Here is a 19,725-nt window from a genome sequence, read left to right on the forward strand (position 1 = left end):
GTGGCTTAATGGATAAAGTATTGGATTTAGATTCCAAAAGATTAAGGTTTAAATCCTGCTTCTGACATATACTAATTCTATGCCCTTGAGAGAAGGAGCATTTCAGAGCCTCAAACAACTCCCAAAGATTACAAATGACAGTTTAAATCTTTTTCAGTGGCATGAGTTCCCACACTATTAAAATCAAAGGCTTTTGACATAGTAATGTCAAATGAGTTAATTTTTTAACTGTAATATTTTCTTATTGAATCTTTGAAATAAGATATTTGACAGATTATTCAGTCAGTTTGAGATCTGAGAGACAAATAATGGTCTTCATTTAATGGTCATAAGATGAAGATAGCTTAATATATTTGTTTTTGTCTGTTTTTGAGATCTTTGGACTGGAATTCATTCCCATCTCTCCAAAGGTATTGCCATCACCCTAGTGCAGGTCCTCATTAACACATTCTTGGACTGTGGAAATAGCATACTGGTGGATTTATTTGCCACAAGTCTCTCTCCACTCCAATTCATTCTCTATTTAGCCAGTAGAGATTATATTTCTAAAGCATCAGTTCAAAATATTATCCCCATTCAATAAATTCCAGTGACTCTCTATTGCTGCCAGGATCAAATATAAAATCTTTTTCTTGAAATTCAAAACCTTTCTAGTTTTCTTACTGCATACTTCCTGCTATGTACTTTTTGACAGATTTTTGACAGCCTCCTTGCTGTTCCAAAAACAAGACAATACATCTCTTGGCACACTGGCTGTTTCCATTCTTTTCTCATCTCCTCTTTCTGGCTTCCCTGACTTCCTTCAATTTTCAACTAAAATCCCATCTTCTATAAGGAAGCCTTTCCCAACTCTTCTCAATTTCAATGCTTATTCATTTATGCAAAGTTGTTTGCTTGTTGCCTCCCCTGTTGGATCTTGAGGGCAAGCACTGTCTTTTGCCTTTTTTGTATCATCAGTACTTAATAAATGTTTATCAATGACTTGTCCAAAAAGCTACTTGAGCAAGAGTAATCAATATTTCAAGGTTTTAATTCAACAAATGTTTATTAAGTGCTTGTGTGTAAGATTCTGACCATACTAACATAAAAATGACATGGATTCTTCCCTCAAATAGAATACTTTGTCCTGGGGAAATCTGATATGCACTTGAACTTGGTTTTACTTTTTTTGTCCATCACAAAATTATTTATTTTAATGATTTTCTCTTTTCTGGAATCAGCTGAATTCAATGAAATGTGTCCTGAAGGAAAAGGTTTTATCCCCAGTGGCCATTCATCCTATGGTGTCACTGATCAAAACTACAAAGGTGAGAACCAATCACTCATTTAAAAGAAGTGTGAGAGCTTGATTTTTATTGGGTAATAAGAATGCTGAAAGTTTGTATCATTTGGGGGCAGAGACAGAAAAACCTCTTCACAAAGAGAGATCAGAAACCACATATTTTCGGGCAGCTAGGTGGTGTAGTGGAAAGAGCGCCAGCCCTGGACTCAGGAGGGCCCAAGTTCAAATCTGCCCTCAGACACTTAATAATTACCTAGCTGTGTTATCTTGGGCAAATCACTTAATCCCTGTTGCCTTACAAAAAAAACAAAAAATCCCACATTTTATTAGGAGGCAATTTTTAGGGTTCTTGCCATAAATATAACTATGGTGCTTTCTTATCAATTATCCTGCTACTACAAAGATTTATTATTACTAGAGAGAAAAAAGCAAAATGAAAGAAAAAGTAGGTCTAGAAATAGAAATCTCTTTATTCCCCCCCTTCTGTTGTTCTCTAAATATATGTACAGCTTTCTTTAGGGACATATTAAAATGAAATCTATAAATACAGACCTATTTCTCCATCCCCAAAATGAGTTTATATATTGTTAAGGAGGAATTGTTTTTTTTTTTCATTTTTTTTACTAATCTTTTGAGTGATTATGAATTCAGAGTAGAATCTAAAAAAAAAACAAAATAAAAAAATGCTTAATGCCTAGAGATGTGACTCAAAATATTTTTCTAGCCCATCCACTCGGGAAAGCTAAGTATTTTAAAGAGCCAGTAGTAGTACTTCTGAGAAAATGGTAAAAAAGAACTTTATTCCTGAATTAATGAATGTCCAATTAGTGGATAAATGGCTTGATTGAAAATGGAAAGTATCGCTTCCTCTTTGTTTGATATTATTTTAATGAATATACTTGAATTTCAGCATAAAAATAGAAAAGTAATTTGAAAAAATGTGGGTATATCTAGATAGATAGATAGAGAGATATAAATACTATGCAACATCACTGTGCCTTGTTGACATGAATACTACCATAATAAGAGAAACTCTGGACACCACACCTGTGGTTTTATTAGTTTCACTAGCAAGTTGTTGTTTCCATATTTTTTCTCTAAAAGATATACACATACAGTATAATATTTCTTCATTTCATAAAGATATATCCCTATATTCCTGCCACTTGACAGCAACATGGTATTTTCTTGTGCTTGAATATCTTTGTAAGGGATATTTTATGGTGGTATTTTGGTATTATTACTGAATTCACTGGGTGGTTTCCAAATTTTCTTCTTATAACTATTTGGTTTGGTGGGGTTTTTTCCTGAGTATTACTTCATAATTTTGAGGGTATATATATTTCTTTTCCTTTATAAAATAAGATTGAGTAGAGGCCTGGGATATTTCAAAAGAGAAGAATCTAATTCTCTTATGATTTTGTCTATAGATGCAGATGAATGTCAACTTTTTGGACAAGAAATCTGCAAACATGGCTTTTGTTTGAACACCCAGCCTGGCTATGAATGCTACTGTAAGCAAGGCACATATTATGATCCAGTTAAACTGCAATGTTTTGGTAAGTCTTATTGTAGCAGGTTATTAAAAAATATAAAAAAAATAAATAGGTAGGGGCTTGCAATAAAAGATATTTTTATCTCCCCTAGTGCTCAAAAAATTCAAAATATTTTTTGAATCTCTTGCCTAACAAAACTTTTGTTTTTTTTAACCCAGTATTAGTTCTACACCTTTGTATAAAGTCAATACTCTATATAGAATTTCAGGCCATAGGAGTAACCAGTGTTTCTATGTATGTGTAATCTCCTGTTTCATTATTTGTACCATATGAATTTGTCATTTTTTTAATCCTGACCCAGAATTTTTCTGCTATACAGATTACCTAGAGAAATGAATTAAATAGTTTTGAAATCACAGTCACAAGACATTTTACCCTGAATTTTAAAGAATAACCTGATCAAAGATTATTCTTTCTTGTTCAGTGAAATCATACTAATTCTTTCAGTGAAAAAAATGGAATTTTGTTTTTGTTTGTTTTTTGTTTTGTTTTAAACTGCAGGCAATGAATGAAGTTAAGAGTTGTTCTCCTTTAGTACTGGTATAATTATTTGAAAGAAGCTAATCAGGAATCTGGTGACTAACTAAGCAATGTATCAGATGTGATTTTCCTTGATTTTTTTAAATTTTAGATATGGATGAGTGTCAGGACCCAAACAGTTGTATTGATGGTCAGTGCATCAATACTGAAGGATCTTATAACTGTTTCTGTACCCATCCGATGGTGTTGGACACTACAGAAAAGAGGTGCATAAGGCCAACAGATTCAAATGGTATGCTCTGTTCCTAATATGTCAGTCATTTAGTCAATATTTATTGATCTCATATGTGTCAGACATTGTGCTATACTGAATTCTGCATACAAATACAAACAATGAAAAATCCCTGCTCTCTAGGATATTAATTTTATCAAGACATACATATGAATATACAAAATATTTAGATATATTTTTCATCAAGATGGGCAACCAAGAACTACATGGCACTTGATTTAAGTTCTGTATTACAAGGTTTTGATGGTATTTGGAATTATAGTATTGTATTCATTTACATTATTAAAGTGTACAGGTAAAACAAGGAAGTGAATAGATCACTTAGAATACGACTGGTGCAATTTAAGCAATAAAGAAACAAAATTTCTAGGTAATGATCATTATTATCTAGGTAACTTCATGTCTTCAACACACCCAAGAAAATTACAAACAAATTGAACAAGGAAATGGAACAGCAGAGTGGAAGGGAGGAACTCTTCCAGGCCTAAGGAAAAACTTAAAGGTCCAAAAAGGGAAGAGGGAGATTCCTTTTAAGGATAGCATATTTGGGCATACTGAAGGAGTTAATAGTCACATGACAAAAGCAGTACAGTTAAACAGATAGACAAGGTATTGGTGATTCTTCTACAAGGTTGCAAGGAGCCACTGAAAAAAGGTGATTGAACATTAGGCATATTAACATATACTACATTAGTTATAAGAAATAATGTTGAATGAAAGAAATATTAGAATTGGAAACTCTTAAGGAGTTAAAGCAATTTAGCTTTCTGGAGGAAAATTTAGTGGTCATCTAAGGAAATTCCTTTGTTTTGCTGATCAGGGAATAAGCAGAGGACTCTGAGAGATGTTTTGTAGAAATATTTCAGTCTTAGGACTAGAGTGTATATGGGAGATAAAGAAAAAAAAGATACCCAACAACAGTGTTGCTCTTGCTACTGCCTATAGGAAAAGAAAGAGTAAAAAAAAATGGCTTCTCTACAAAAGAACCAAGAATGACTTTGAGCCGGTCACCCCACCCCTTCTGGACTTTAGGAACCCCTTTCAAAAATTATAGGCTTGGACTAGACTTCTTTCAGTTCAGTGTGACAAATGTAGATCAGTCTAGTTCATTGTAACAAATATAGGATTATTTTCTTTCCAATTAAACCTCCCAGCTCTAAATCCTTTGATCAAGAAACTTTAGTATAGGAGTTCTAAACTTTGTTATATCTTGGATCCATTTGACAGTCTAATGAAACTATGTACCCCCCCCCCCGCCTCAGATTATTGTCTCTAAATAATCCAAAGAAATGTTAGATTTCAGTTTGAGATTAGTGAAAAGTAAATTGTACCTTTTTTTTTTTCATTCAGGTTCTCTCCTTCCCTTTCCCCACCTGAATTAAGAACCCTAATTTAGTTGGGGGAAAAAAGACTTCTGTATTTGTCGTATTGATTATATTCTTCAGACTTTGTAGGGCTAATTAGAGTGAGAAGAGGTTAGATGGGTAGAGATGAGTATTTGTAGATTATTTGTGTGTAGTACTTTGAGAATTATTGACTTCTAATATATAAACTGCATGTGTATGAAATAGGAACAGCAGTATAATAGTGATATGATTGTGTGACTGTCTTCTCTTTAAGAACAAACAGAAGAAACTGATGTTTACCAGGATCTTTGTTGGGAACATCTGAGTGATGAGTATGTTTGTAGTCGACCACTGGTTGGGAAGCAGACAACTTACACTGAATGTTGCTGTTTGTATGGAGAGGCCTGGGGCATGCAATGTGCACTTTGCCCTATGAAGGACTCAGGTAAGGAACATCCTATTCAATTCACTTATCTGGGGGTTCTTGACCTTTTCTTTTGTGTCTTGGACCTGTTTGGAAATCTGGTAAAATCTTTGGACCTCTTTTCATTATTATGTTTTTAAGTGCATAAAATATAATATGTAGGATTTCAGAGGAAGCAAATTATATTGAAAATGTAGCCAGAACACCTTTTGAAACATATTACTAGCTGGCTACCTTTGTAGGTTGTCTTTTGTACTATTATAGAGTAGCTAGCAAGTGAAGAAAAGAAAATCATTTCATTTATTCACGTAAATAGTTCACATTTCCCCAGATATTTTGTTTGTAAATGGAGATGGGGTAAAAATGTAGCCATGTAAACTACTACGTCATCCTCCAGTTACTATGTATCTGTGACCTGGATTTGTATTTTTCTTCCATCAGTGCGGATTGTAATCCATCCATCATTCTCACCTTGTGCAGTTCTTGTATATAATCCTCCCATTACTCTTCTGAAGAGGATTTTTCATCCGCATCAGCACAATACTATTAATATCCCCAAAACACTAAAAATTTTCAGATTCTCTCTCTCCCCACTTCTCTCCCTGGGTCTATCTGTGTATCTGTCTTTGCTAAGAATGAAGACCTTTCCCCCAGGGAACATAACTACTGTTACAAAAATAATTTTAATCACTAATCTCCTTATAAATATGGAGGAAGTATATTATTATTATTTTGGATATGGAATCAGAAGACCTGGGTTTGGGTTGTAGTCCTGTCCCTTATTAGTAGGACCACCTTGCTCACTTGATTTTATCTTGTCCTCAGTGCCCACAGATGTAAAATCAAAGAATTAGGCTGGTTGCTTGCTAGAGTCCCTTTCAATTCCAGGTCTATGATTCTAAACTATATTCCTTCAGCAATTTCTCCTCCTGTTAAGCTTTGCTTAGAGAAGAAATCTCTGCCTTTGCAGTGATAGTCTCCTAGAGCTAGAATGTATCCCCTCCTTATGTCTTGCCTTGTTTCCTTCAGAACCCTTCTGAAGAAGCCTTTCCTGAAACTCATAGCTGCAAATGCTACTTCTCTCATATGTACAAAAAATTATCCTGTGTTTATTTCTTATGTATTCTGTATACACCTTTATATGATCATATTATCATTTAATCTCTTCAAACCGAAGATGAATGACTACTTATCAGGTAATGGAGTAGACCTGATGGCCACTGAGGTTCATTTCAAATATGACATTCTGTGTTTCTTAGATACTATAACTAGAGAACACACACAAATACACATACCCCCCCATTCCTCACTCAATTTACCCAGAATTATAGAGTAAGTCAAAGATCTAGGGTTTTTACCAAGCCTTCTGATTTTGAAATTCTGAATTGGCTTAAAGTCACTACCCTCACTCTTAAGAATACCTGTCCAAAGCTACTATAATAATTTTCCAAAACAGAATCTGTTAAAAAGGACTAATCATTCAGTCACCATTGATCAATCAACAACCATTAATTGACTATTATGTGCTAGGCATTATGTATCACTTATTCTGAGGAACAAGTATCTAGATGGATCTAGATTTGTATTTATTTCTATATTAGTGATTTAATAAAAATTTTTGTTGTGCAGTGTACAGCAAACCTTAATAAGCTCAAAAAGTTGACATAATTTGCAGAATTGACATATCCAGGGATCTTGTGATACATCCATATAATCAGTGGCATCTCAAAACAATGAAGGAAAGGGAAAATTTAGAAACAAATTCTCTCATTATTAAAATGTCTGCTTCTATCTAGTCTTTACTAGCTCAACTTTACTTTGCTAATACTTATTCTTAATGCTATTTTCAATATGCCACATTTTATTTGTGACTTTTAATCTTGGAAAACAGATACGGTCGTGAATCATAAAATGAAGTTGAATTTTTGCCTGTTATTCATGTTTTTTTAAAAAACTTTATTTACAGCTTTACTTTTGATGTGGTTTATTATCCGTACTTAATTTATTTTTAACAAACCATCAGAAATTGGACTGACATTATGCCTGGTTGAATTTGACTCTCTTTACTAGGGAACAAGTAAGTACCAATAAGATCATGGTAAAAATTCAAAGAGCAAATTGTTCCACACATCCACAGTTTTGTAGCATGTGAGTGTTGCTGTGGCTCGGGAGAGACCTTTCTTTCTTGTGGTCCAGGAGGGCATGGGTACTAATCCTAGTTGTTTTTAAAATGCACAGATAGAATTGACGGTTTGCTACTGAAATGGAATTCTCCAAAGTTAGGCAGCTTCTGATCCTACAGGTAAATGGAAAGCAGGTATAGGCTAAAGGATTTCTTAACTTGTCAGGATGAAAGCTGCCTAACAATAGAATGCGCTGTATTTTGGCTTCTATTTAAGAGCCTTTGATTATTTGTCATCCTATTTCAGTGGCTTCAAGTTCCATGTTACCTTCCTATTCAATTCTAGATAGATATTGGACATACATGCAGGGAACCTTGCTAGAACATGAAAACTTTGTATATTTTGCATTGACTTTTAATTCCATGTTTTCATCTTTCCAAGTTCCTTTTTTTCATATTTGCTAGCTGATATTTTTGCAGATAAACTCCATTTATAGTTGTACTTTAAATGGATTTGGTGGCCATTTTTAACATTTGGTGGTTATTTTAACCTTTTTAACATTTGAAAAATACCTTATTCTTGTGAAATCATGCTTCCCTATCTTTCAAAGCATCTGCCTGGAGAAAATGAGTTTTCAGAAATTTATTTTTAAAGACCCTCACTTTAATTGTATTCAAATATCTCAATGTAACATGAAGATGACTCTGGGTTAATGAAGGTGCTGCCAACCTTCAACCTTTATTAAATTTCAGTGAAGAAAGTCTTCATTTGTAATCTAGAATTATGTATTTGTTATCTGTTATCTAACTTGAAGATTCAGCAGATTAGTTAAAGAATGATGAATTTTTTGACCACATTTCTCAAAGACTTTTTACTGAGTTGTAGAATTGTGATTTCCATTAGTGAGACATCAGTTTGCAAATCTTTGAAATATTGAATTAAGCATTTTAAGTCATGAAAGCAAAAGCTCTACCAAAAACATAAATAATTCAGTTAATCTTGGGGAAAATTTGCAACCAATGACTGGAATAATATAATAAAATGATCAGGAATGTAAAGGTTTTTATTTATATGTTTTAAAGGAACACAAGTATGCTATGTTTATCATGCCGAGTTTCTCTTAAAACCTTTCATTCCAGAATTCCAAAATGCTGTCTAAATTTGTACCATTCTTCAGAAGATATAGTAAATTTCTTTTCTAGTATTTGTAATAGTAGAAAGGTCATGTGCTTCTCAAGGTTAATTAGTCAGTGGTAGACATTTTGAGGCAAGTACTGTGCTTAGAGCTAGAGAGACAAAAAGAGGCAAAAGACAAGCCTTTCCTTCAAGGAGCTTCCCACATCTAATCAGGGAGACAAGTAAACAAACATGGACAAAGCAAGCTATACACAGGATAAGTGAGAATAACAGCAAGATTGGGAAAGGTTTCCTATAGATAATGGAGTTTAGTTGAAATTTGAAAGAAACCAGGAGGGAGAGCATTCCAGGATTCAGAAGTCAGAGAAAATGGCAGAGACATGAAAGCTCATGGCTTGTTCATGGAATAGCAGGGAAACCATGATCACATGATCAGAGGATACATAGGGAGGAATATGGTATAAGAAGACTTAGAAAAGCAGGAGCTGTGTGAACTGGTTATCTTTCAGTTATAAAGGACTTATATATCAAATTGTATTTATATATAGCAGGCCTCCCCTGGAAGGAACCCCTGGAGATTATAGAATTGGGAATGGAGTGACATGATTTGACTGGTGCATTAGGACAATGACTTTGATCCCTGAATGGAAAATGGATTGGAGTGGGGAGACACTTGGGGAAAGCAGACCCACAGGCAGTTATTGCAGTAGGCCAGGAGTGAAGTGATGAAGGCCTGCACCAGAATGGCAGCCTTGTTAGAGTGAAGGATATTGCAGAACTGAAATAAGTAGACCTTGGCAACAGATTGCATATGGGGGATGAGACATTGTGAGGAAATGGAGCATGACTCATAGGTTGGGAGAATGAGGATGGTGTTGCCTTCCATAATAATAAGGAGTGGAAGAGAGGGAAAGGCTTTAGGGAAAAGATAATGAATTCAGTTTTGATTATGTTGAGTTTAAATTGTCTAGTGGACATTTAGTTTGAGATGTCTGAAAGGCAGGTTAGGATGCAAATTTAGGGGGCAGAAGAGAGGCAAGGGTATTATTATCATAGTGATGGTAATTAAGTATTTGGGTACTGCTAAGATTACCAAGTGAAATAGTATAGATAGAGAGGAGGACACTGGATAGAAACCCGAAGGACACTTACAGTTAAATGATGATCTCTGAATGATGATCCAGAAAAGAAGATCAATATGGGAGAATTGATTAGATAGGTTAGGTAGGGGGAGAACAGAGAGAGAGAGAGAGAGAGAGAGAGAGAGAGAGAATCTGAAAACCTAGAAAGAAAAATGTATCAAGGAGGAAAAAGGGTAATTTCCAGTATCAAAAGATGTGGTGAGATAGAGAATGGAGATTGAGAAAGAGTTTTCAATTTGGCATAGTTGTGTTCATGTTCACAAAACAGAATTAGACCACCAAGATCATGTTAAGAAAAAAAAAAAAGAAAAGGGAATATTGTTGGTCCCATAGTTTTCTATGTTCTTAGGTAACTTTTTTTGCCCTATAGAACTAATAATCATTTTTCTAAAAGATAGTAAAATTGAAGAGGATTCCTCCCCAAACCACAAAAGATTAGCTTAAAAAAATTCAGTTTGCTACCTAAACTTAATAATTGGATCTAAACTTTTTAGTATTGATGTTACTAATGGTTTCGATTGGAATCCATACTAAACTAATACAACTAAACATTTTATTTTTACCTTAGCAACTTAGAAACAAATTGTTTTGTTTGCTTTTTAAAGGATATTTTGATGATCCAGAAAAGAAAAATTAATATTGCTGAAGCCTTAATGTTTGTCTAAGAAATGCAAAAGTGAATTAGAAAGTAAATATAGCCTTACTCTGTGAAACCCAGCTCCTCTATAAGGAAGCTTTGGTAAAATAAACATATACCAAATATTTGAGAAATACCTAATATGTGCAGGAAACATTGAGGATACACAGTTATGCTATTTTTGCCCTCCTTTCAGATTCCTTATAATTTGGTGGGATGGAAAGGACTAGAATACAAATAATTATGATACAGGGGAGATCAAGATAAGTGAAAGGAAAGGTCTAGATGCTAGGAGAAATTTGAGGTAAAAACACTTTCACCTAAGGGAATCTGAAAAGACTTTAGGATTTCAACTTTAAAAGGTAGAAAACATTAATACATGAATACTGAAGGGAGAAATCAATTCTAAGTTTAGGGGATAATGTACTCACATGGGGACTGGATAGGCATGGATGATGATGAGAGTAAGCTAGTTTGAGTAAATATAATATATGAAAGAGCCTAAGGAAAAGAGATAATCAAGAAGGTAGAGTTTATCTTCATTGTCAAATGCCTCAAGGAGATTAAGTAGGATGAAGACAAAAAGATTACAAGTGTATTTGGAGATAATGATCTTGATGATACAGGTGAAGACTAAGCAAAGAAGAGAGCCACTTCTTTGCATGTGGACAGCAGCTGCTTTACTGGGGAGGGGTGGGGGGGTTCCTCCTGAATGCTTCCTCATAATTGGAAGGGCATCTGTGGTGGTCTCAGACTTGTCAAAACTTTCCTATATGGATATCAGACTCACATATCTGTTGCCTTCTTTAAATTCAAGTTCTGGCCTTCACTTCTCCCTTGGACCATTGCAGTAAACTTCTAGTTGGTCTCCCTATCTCAAAACTTTCCCTTTTGCAATTCATCTGACTTGCAGTTACCAAAGTAATTTTCCTAAAGCACAGGTCATCCCCATGTGCTTGACTACTCAATAAATTACAGTGACTCCTTATTACTGTAAAATCAATGATGAACTCAAGAAGGAAGGACTTCATAGGCTCATATATCTTAGAATCCTTCATATTCATGCCTTTATTTTACATGTGATAAATATGAAGCCCCAAACTGTTAAGTATAATTTGAATCCAGGTCCTCTAAATATGGAACTAATGATCTCAGATTATTTGTACCATAGTTGGGCACAAGAAAATTGAATAGGTCTAAGTTTCATGAGTGGGAGAAACCATGCAATTGAACATGTAAATAAAATATTAGGGATTGAAGTAGAGACTGCAAATTGTAAGAAAAATAATTCTGGGAAGATGGGACAGAGAAAGCTACCTTATTCTGAGCTTTCTTGAAGATTATAATTTGGGAGGAGCTTCTCAACTTATTATAACTAAAGTAAGCAAGACTGAGAAAATATGCAAGTGTAAGTATTCTCACCTGAAATTCCTGCAAGATGAACTCCTTAGACAAGCACCTTAGAATTTACCTTGAAGGAGAAAGAGAAGAGGTGTCCTCTGAGTTCTAAGCCAGATAAAGAAAAAGGCATAAAACTGAAGCATCTTTCCCAAATAAATAGAAAACAAGACATCAAGAGATGAATCAAACCTGTATCTCCTCTGATAATGGGAATTCATTATTTTCTCATGGTAAGGATGTATCAGGAGAAGCAGTTGTTATAGTTGTAGCATATTTCTTTATTTAGTGATTTACTAGACATTGGGGATGCAAGGACAAAAACAACAGTGCCTCAGTGAATAAAAAGGATGCTTGACTTGAAGTCAGGAAGACCTGATTTGAAACTCATCCCTGATATGTCTTATGTTGTGTGACCAGGGCAAATAGGCCATTTCCCCTCTTTAGTAATTATAGGAGAGTCTTTCTGAAATATGGTATACCTGCAGTTTCTCACACAGGCTTCAAAAACACCAGAATTAAAATAGTTCCAACAAGGAGTAAGTCTCTTCTCATTTCCCTACTTTCTATATTCTTCACAGATTTTTAATTGGGTCTCATGGGTCACAAATTAAACATTAATACTTTCTCCCTGGTTCCATGGGGAAAAGTAATTTCCAATAAACCCTTTTATCAGCTGACTTTTTAAACTGCTAATATAAACTGCCCACCCCTCCCCCACATTCCATTTGAATTCTTTTCTACTCTTTAATGCAATAGTAAAAGAGGGACCTGTAATATCTGTGAGGTAATACATAAACATATTTTATATATACACATAAATGTATGTGTATATTTTGTGTGCATATGTAAGTTTGTATCTACATTCTTTCATTCATACATCTTTAAGTCTGCCATAGAGTAAGCTGATGAATATTTCTTGATTAATTGACTTATATCCCTTGTACCTAGCACCCCGTGCTTGGCTAGTGGTGAGCACTAAGTGCTTGTTGGTTTGAATAATAACTGACAGTTATATGCCGTCTTCCTTTGACATTCATGGTTTTGATTATTCATGGGTGGTCATTGATAAATGAAATTTTTGGAGATTTGTGGCATATAAGGAAAAGCGTAGATGACAAGTCAAAATTAGTAAGTCATAAATATATAAATATTGTATTTTATTATTTGTTTCCATAAACATACCACATAAATTTATTATAAGTAGTTATTATTGAAAGTTTCACTACACTAAAGGATAGGCTATGCATTCATTCTCTTTGGGAATACCTCTTTTTTGTCTCTGTTTTCCAGACTCAGTCACATGATTTTTCACTTTTCATGGGGAAAAAAATCCCTGAAGCAGTTGTTGAAGTTATTTACCTACAAGTGCAAAGATTGCATATCTCTTTTCTTTTACATAGAAACTGCAACATTTTTGGGGGTGCATTATGTTGTTTTACTTATTAAATAAGTGTGGTAAAAATGATTATAAAATGAAGTTTTCAGGGTAGACACTAGAATTATTCAAAATTTTTCACTTTCCTGGGATTCTTGCACCTCCAATGGTTGACAAATGTGCTTTAAGTTTCCAAGTAATTTACATACATATTCATTATTCATTGAAAAATATAGATCTGGATAGAGCACTGACCCTGGGGTCAGGTGGAATTGAGTTCAAATTCAAACTGACTCTTAATAATTACTTAGCTATGTGACTTTGGGCAAGTCACTTAACCATATTGCTTTGCAAAAAAAAAATGTAGACCTAAAAGGGATGAGAGGGATTGAGTGATAAAGAGGCTAGGTAAAGGAGGAATTAAAAAAAAGAAAGGAAATAAAAGAGTACTAGACCTGAAACTGGTGAGTATAAGCTTTAGAAGAGAAAGTGACCTGGTTTGGGTTTTTTGCTTGGCTATTTGGAATTCAGTTAGGTAGATTAAATTGAAAAAAAAAAGAATTTAAATTCCTTTTTTGGTATGAAAATTAATTTTAAAAATACTAGAAGAAAAGGAATTGCTATTTTCTCTAGAATCTGTATACTTTTTTTAAAAACCCTGATAAAGGGGAAATGTTCATTTATTACTAAGTTGCTGAAGACAGAATTCTGAAGGAGTATCTTGGAAAATTTCACTTCCCAAACCTCAGTGTCCATATGACTGAATAAGTGAATTGTTGAAAAGTCAATTCTGAGAATAGCAAACATTGCTGGATTCTAAACTTATTGTAATGATCTTCTTTGAGTAGATGGAGCTATTATTTGATTGCCCTAACCAAGACTTAGATGCAAAACTAAATGTTAAATTTCAAGAAAATATAGTAATTCTGCACAATTCCAGAAATATTGAGTAAGCACTCACTATGTATTGGACTCTTTGTTAGACACTGGATATGCACAGATATAAAATGATAAAGTCCCTGCCTTTAGTGAGTATATAATCTGGCAGACTTATCTCTGCCAGGGGTATACATTTATCTTAAGAACCAGGAAAATATTTAAATCATGTGAATTTTATCCTTCATCTTCATATAATACAGTGGTCAGAAGAGAAATAGAATTGTGACAGTAGCTTCACTGATGTTCACCACTATATGTTTGTTTAGAAGTTATATAAAGAAAAAAATGCAAATAGTCTAAATAATTGTCAGAAACTTTCCTTAGTTCACAGATGATATAGATGTTGCACTTGCCTTATTTTGAAATGGCACTGTCATGATTTCATTGCAATTCAGATTATGACTTATCTCGACTCATGTCATTCTTGCCCAAATCCTTCCAATAAGACTTCCATAGAGAATCTCCCTAAAGGACAAAATGCTTTTTGCTCATTCTCTTAGTATTTCTTGGACAATGGTGTGGCACTTAGACTTTTCGCCTGCAATCTTTCACTTTGTTTTTTTTTAAATTTCACTTACTGTCTGATCTGTGCATCTAGTCCTCTTGTCCTACATATACTAAATGATACCTTCTATGTCATTGTATATATGTTTAGATTATCTTATTCTGTTGCTATACATATCACATATGCCCATGTTGCAGCTTCTGTAATCCTTTGGTTTAGGGTTCTGTGTTTTTTAATTTTATATAGTATCATCAAGAGAAAAAAAATAGTGGGTTGATGTTTTTGTTGTTATTGAACCAAGTCAGGCTTATTTATTAATAACCTGATTTCTAAAAGATTCTGAGATTTTGAAAGTTTTAGATATAACTTCTTGTGATGTTACAAGAAAATCACTAGATGCATGAAGGTGGTTAAATTTTATTGGCTGTATTCCTAATTTTGATGCCTGAAATCAAAATTGTTAAGTATAGATCTAAATTATAGTCTTTGCTTAGGCTTCACTGGAGTGCCCTTGTTGCTGTACTCACTGTTCTGGTCTGCTAGTCTGATTCTTGCTCATTGCTAGTATAACAGTGAGCAGGGATATTATTAAAAATATTATACCCGTCTTTCTGTAAAACTGGCTTCCCATTAGACTAAAACTTGATTGTTGCATATTACTAGAAGAGCTCATTTTTTGAGGCCTTTGTCTCTGTATTTCAAAAAGTAGTTATTAAGCATGTGCATGTGATGGGTTTGTTGTTAAATATCAGATACAAATAAAGGTTAAAAAAAGGAGTCTTTGCCCTCAAGAAACTCACATTCTAATGGAGAAACAAGGTGTAGATAAACAAATATTGTACATATATTATGTACATTACATGCAATCTTGGTGCCTAGGAGGGCTTTGAACTTCTAACAATCAAAAAATGGTTTCTGTTCCCTGTGATTTAGTCAGTCACTGAAAAAGTGTATACATCAGAAATAAGGGAAAGTAAATACTATCCATGCAGGACTACTCTCCTTTACCTCTTGCTGATCCTTACTGACCCAATCAGGAATATTCTGTTTGAATTGCTCCTTTGACTTTATCTCACTCTCCCTTTCATCCTAGTTATTTATGAACATTATTTCTCCCACCTCTCCCAATTAGATTGTAACATCTTGTTGGCAGAGATCTGTTTTAAACATATTTTTGTCCTCAAGACTTAGCAAGTATCTTATACTTAGTGTCGATTAATAATCACTTTCTTTTAAATTGAATTTGGGTGTGGAAATTAAAGTTTATCAAGAATGAGTTTAGCCACACTTAAGTTTTGATATCTATTAACAAAATTTACTTTCTAAGTATGCCTTTAACCAACTTGCTACTTCCTAATTTATGAATATAAGAAAATGTGTATATTAGTAAATTACTTTAATATACTGATGGTTTTTTCTATTCTTTTAAGCTCTCAATCCAATTACTTTTGAGCAATATTTAAAATAAGAACGAGGTAAAATGTTTTGACCATCCATCTTATTAACTAACAGATGAACTTCTTTCCTTTTCAATCCCATTCACTACTATGTTATTGAAATTTATAGTCCGTTTACATATTTTATAGTTTAATTCTTGAGTTAAAGTAATAATTGGAAGGGACCTTATAAATAATTTTGCCAGGCTTTCTTCAATCCAGACCTGAGGAACAGCCCTGAGAAGCAAAGTAATTTAGCCCAAGGTCACATGTAAGAAGTAGCAGAATTGGGGCTTGAATTGATTTTCTTTTGAGTCTAAATTCAGTGTTCTTTATACTTCACTACTGCTTTGACTGAACTATTTTTGTCAAATGTGGTATTTATTAATATAAGCTTGTTTTTAATTAATTCATATTATTTTATAGGGCAATATGAGTATTTCATCTTTCAGGGTTGTTCTTGCATAGCAGGAATTTTCATCACAGTCATTTCCCAGGGCTAATTCTTCAATTTCCTCTCCACACTCCAGTTAATTGATCAATAAGATAGTTAAATAAATGAATGAACACTCAGATAATCCAGACTTGGGTTCATAAAGCAAATCATGAAAAGATCAATTGCTATTTCTTTCATGTATACAGGGAAGTAACATTGTGATAAGTGCTCTATGAAATATTAAGGTTAAGGAGTAGAAGTCACAATGGAAAATATTTGATTATTTAGTATCATAGTATCATAGGATTTAGTTCTAATATTAGCCCAATCCATGATTTTAAAGACTAAGAAACTGGTCAGGGAAATAAAAGGACTTCCTCATAGTTTAATAAGGAAGGCTGAATTCTAAGCAAGGTACTTAGAGTCTTTTGTGTTTTGTTTTCTTTTTTTAGGTTTTTGCAAGGCAGTTGGGGTTAAATGGCTTGCCCAGGGCCACACAGCTAGATAATTATTAAGTGTCTGAGGCCAGATTTGAACCCAGGTACTCCTGACTCCAAGGCCAGTGCTTTATCCACTATACCACCTAGCCACCCCTACTTAGAGTCTTAATCAAGGTCTCTTTTCTTCTCTCTTCTACTCAACCTCCCTGAGGAAAGGTCTTTCAATTGTATGCTGTGTCAGGCCTTATGCTAATCAATCACTGAGGCAAAAAAATAAAATAGTCCCTGTCCACAAGGAGATTGTGTTGTCCTGGGAGAAGAATAAAGCATGTTCACAAGGAAGTACAAGGAGGTAGAAAATAATACAAAATCATTTCAAGAGTAAGTAAATGAATGAACACTTTCCCCTCCCCCCCAGTAAATTCAAATTGTTAGAAGTTTTCTTTCTTGAGTAGAAAACTTTAGAAAAGGAAAATAGAGCATTTGGAATTTTTTCCTCATTTAGGTAATATTGTAATATCCCAAGTTTATGAGAAAGACTAGGGAATCATCATTGACCATTTTCACAAAAGAACCTCTGTGCTTGGATATCACTAAAGCAACACTGAAACAACTTTCTTAAGTCTCCACATTCTTTGCTAGGTTCTCTGCTGGTTCACTTGGTTATTTTCTCTCAAACATTTTTGTTTTTGTTTGAATCTTTGCCTCAGTATGCTTCTCCAAAATTGCTAGTGAGGGTTTTTTGTTTGTTTTTAATTCATGTGCATGTTGGTTTCAAATTTTAATTTTAAAATATCATTAAAAATTGAATGAAACCAATAGGGCAGGGGATTTGAGCCCTTGAAACGCATAGAGACAAAGTATATACTTATTGCACAAGAATCAGTTGGGGTCCCTGAGTTATTAAAATGAAATTAAAGCCGTTTTCTCAGACTGATGTGCAATAGTTTAAATGCATTCATTGAATAGCACTTGTAGTCTTTATATTTTGAGCATATACCCAAAACATTCAAACTTTATCATGTGCCAGAGATTGATATTTTGCTGTCCAGATCAGCCCTTTAAAGGTGTCTCATGAAGAAAGGGGCAGCTCTCCTGTCAGAATATGTTAATGTGTTAGAATGACAACTAAGGATCTCATCTGCCTGGTTTAAAAGGAGGGGGTATTTTGGGTATCTTACCTCAATTTAAAATTACATTCTATATTTAATAGACAAAACCTAAATCCAGCAAATGAAAGTAATAGTCAAGATCTGACATAAACTACCATCATTTTGTACTTTGTATGTTTTCCCCTTTTGGGGGATTTGGACTAGCAAGAATAAGAATGTCAGAAAAGACATCTAGATTTGAATCTTTTTAACTTTTGTTTTTGTGTAGCATCCATGGTGCTAGAATGAGGATAGGGACATAGCCAAAAAAAGGAATAGTATTTACCTTTTAAAAAATTGTCATATGGGACAAGAATATAGAGAAAGAAAGACTTTATTCAACTATCCCACTACCCTCCACATGGTACTTAGTTCCTGTTAAGTAGATTTGAAAAATTCTATTTTGGAGGAGGAAGAATTGGGGATCATGGAAGTGTAAGCACACTTATATTTTTTATTCTTTTAGTGGAATGATCCAACAGTCAAGAGATGACCATGGAATTTTTTTACATGGTGGAATAGAAGCACTACACTGGTTTTCATGTGTGGGGTCACAATTCCCTTAATGCCTCTCTATACATTAGCTGACTAGTACCAACAACTACATTTTGTACTTGATACTGAGTCTCCCAGAAAATCAGAAGTAATCTACATAATGACAGAACCTGAGCACTGAAAGAGATACTGAAGTCATCTCTTCAAAATCTGGATGCAAATAACCTCTCCCATTCATTCCCCTATAGGTAGCCAGTCACCCAGACTTTGCTTAAATATTTCTGGGGAGGAAGAACCAGTTACCTCCAGAGACAGCTCATTCCACTTTTATATAAAGTTAATTGTTAAGAAGATTCTTACTTAGTGTCTCTGTTACACTGTTACACTCTGTTACACTGTCATCATTGCTTCTAATTCTGCCCTCTGAGGCAGCACAACAAATATAACACCTCTTCCAAATGATAACCCTTCATGTTTCTGAAGCTGTGATACTAGCTAGTATGTGCATTCCCCACCCCCTCTCCTTCAGCCAAATCTTTTCTTTTTCTGGGAAAATGTTCCTAATTTCTTTAATTTATATTTGCATGACATAAACTCAAGGCCCTTCACCATTCCTTCTATGTTATGTTTTCCAGATTCTCAGTGTCATTCTTAAGATGTGACATTTAGAACTAATCACACAAATGGCCTGAGAGGTTCAAAATATAACAGTGCTATCATATTCCTTGTTATTCCTTTGTTGATTGTGGTCTAATTTTATTGACTTTTGACTGTCATTTCATACAATTGATTAATATTAAACTTACATTCTGAAATCCCTCAATCTCAGCTTTATTCCTGTCATCACATCCTCCATTGCTGTTATTGTGTAGTTCAAATGAAATGATGCTTTGTTTTTTTGTAGCATATTATTATCATTGGGAAGCAACAGGGGATAGCAATCATAGTACTGGCCATTAAATAAAGAATACCAAGGCTCACCTCCCTTTTGATACATGCTGACTGTGTGAACCTGGGCAAGTGATTTAACTGCTTGATGCCCCCAGGCAGCTCTAAGAATTTTTAAGTTACAGAAAGATTGCCAATCTGACTTGGTAAAGGGAGTTCCATACCCTGGTGAAATCATAG

General features: G+C 34.2%; 1 protein-coding gene across 1 annotated transcript in view; it reads left to right on the plus strand.

The window, feature by feature from the left end:
* The window catches only part of LTBP1 (latent transforming growth factor beta binding protein 1), a 490,138-nt gene that overhangs the window by 459,442 nt on the left and 10,971 nt on the right, over positions 1-19,725 (plus strand). Inside the window, exons 28-31 of the mRNA XM_074209684.1 lie at positions 1,221-1,307; positions 2,713-2,841; positions 3,470-3,610; positions 5,231-5,401. Coding sequence (XP_074065785.1) covers positions 1,221-1,307; positions 2,713-2,841; positions 3,470-3,610; positions 5,231-5,401 — 528 coding nt within the window. The remainder of the gene's footprint in view (positions 1-1,220; positions 1,308-2,712; positions 2,842-3,469; positions 3,611-5,230; positions 5,402-19,725) is intronic.

This window comes from Macrotis lagotis, chromosome 1 (assembly GCF_037893015.1).
Source record: "Macrotis lagotis isolate mMagLag1 chromosome 1, bilby.v1.9.chrom.fasta, whole genome shotgun sequence".
NCBI classification, from domain to species: domain Eukaryota; kingdom Metazoa; phylum Chordata; class Mammalia; order Peramelemorphia; family Peramelidae; genus Macrotis; species Macrotis lagotis.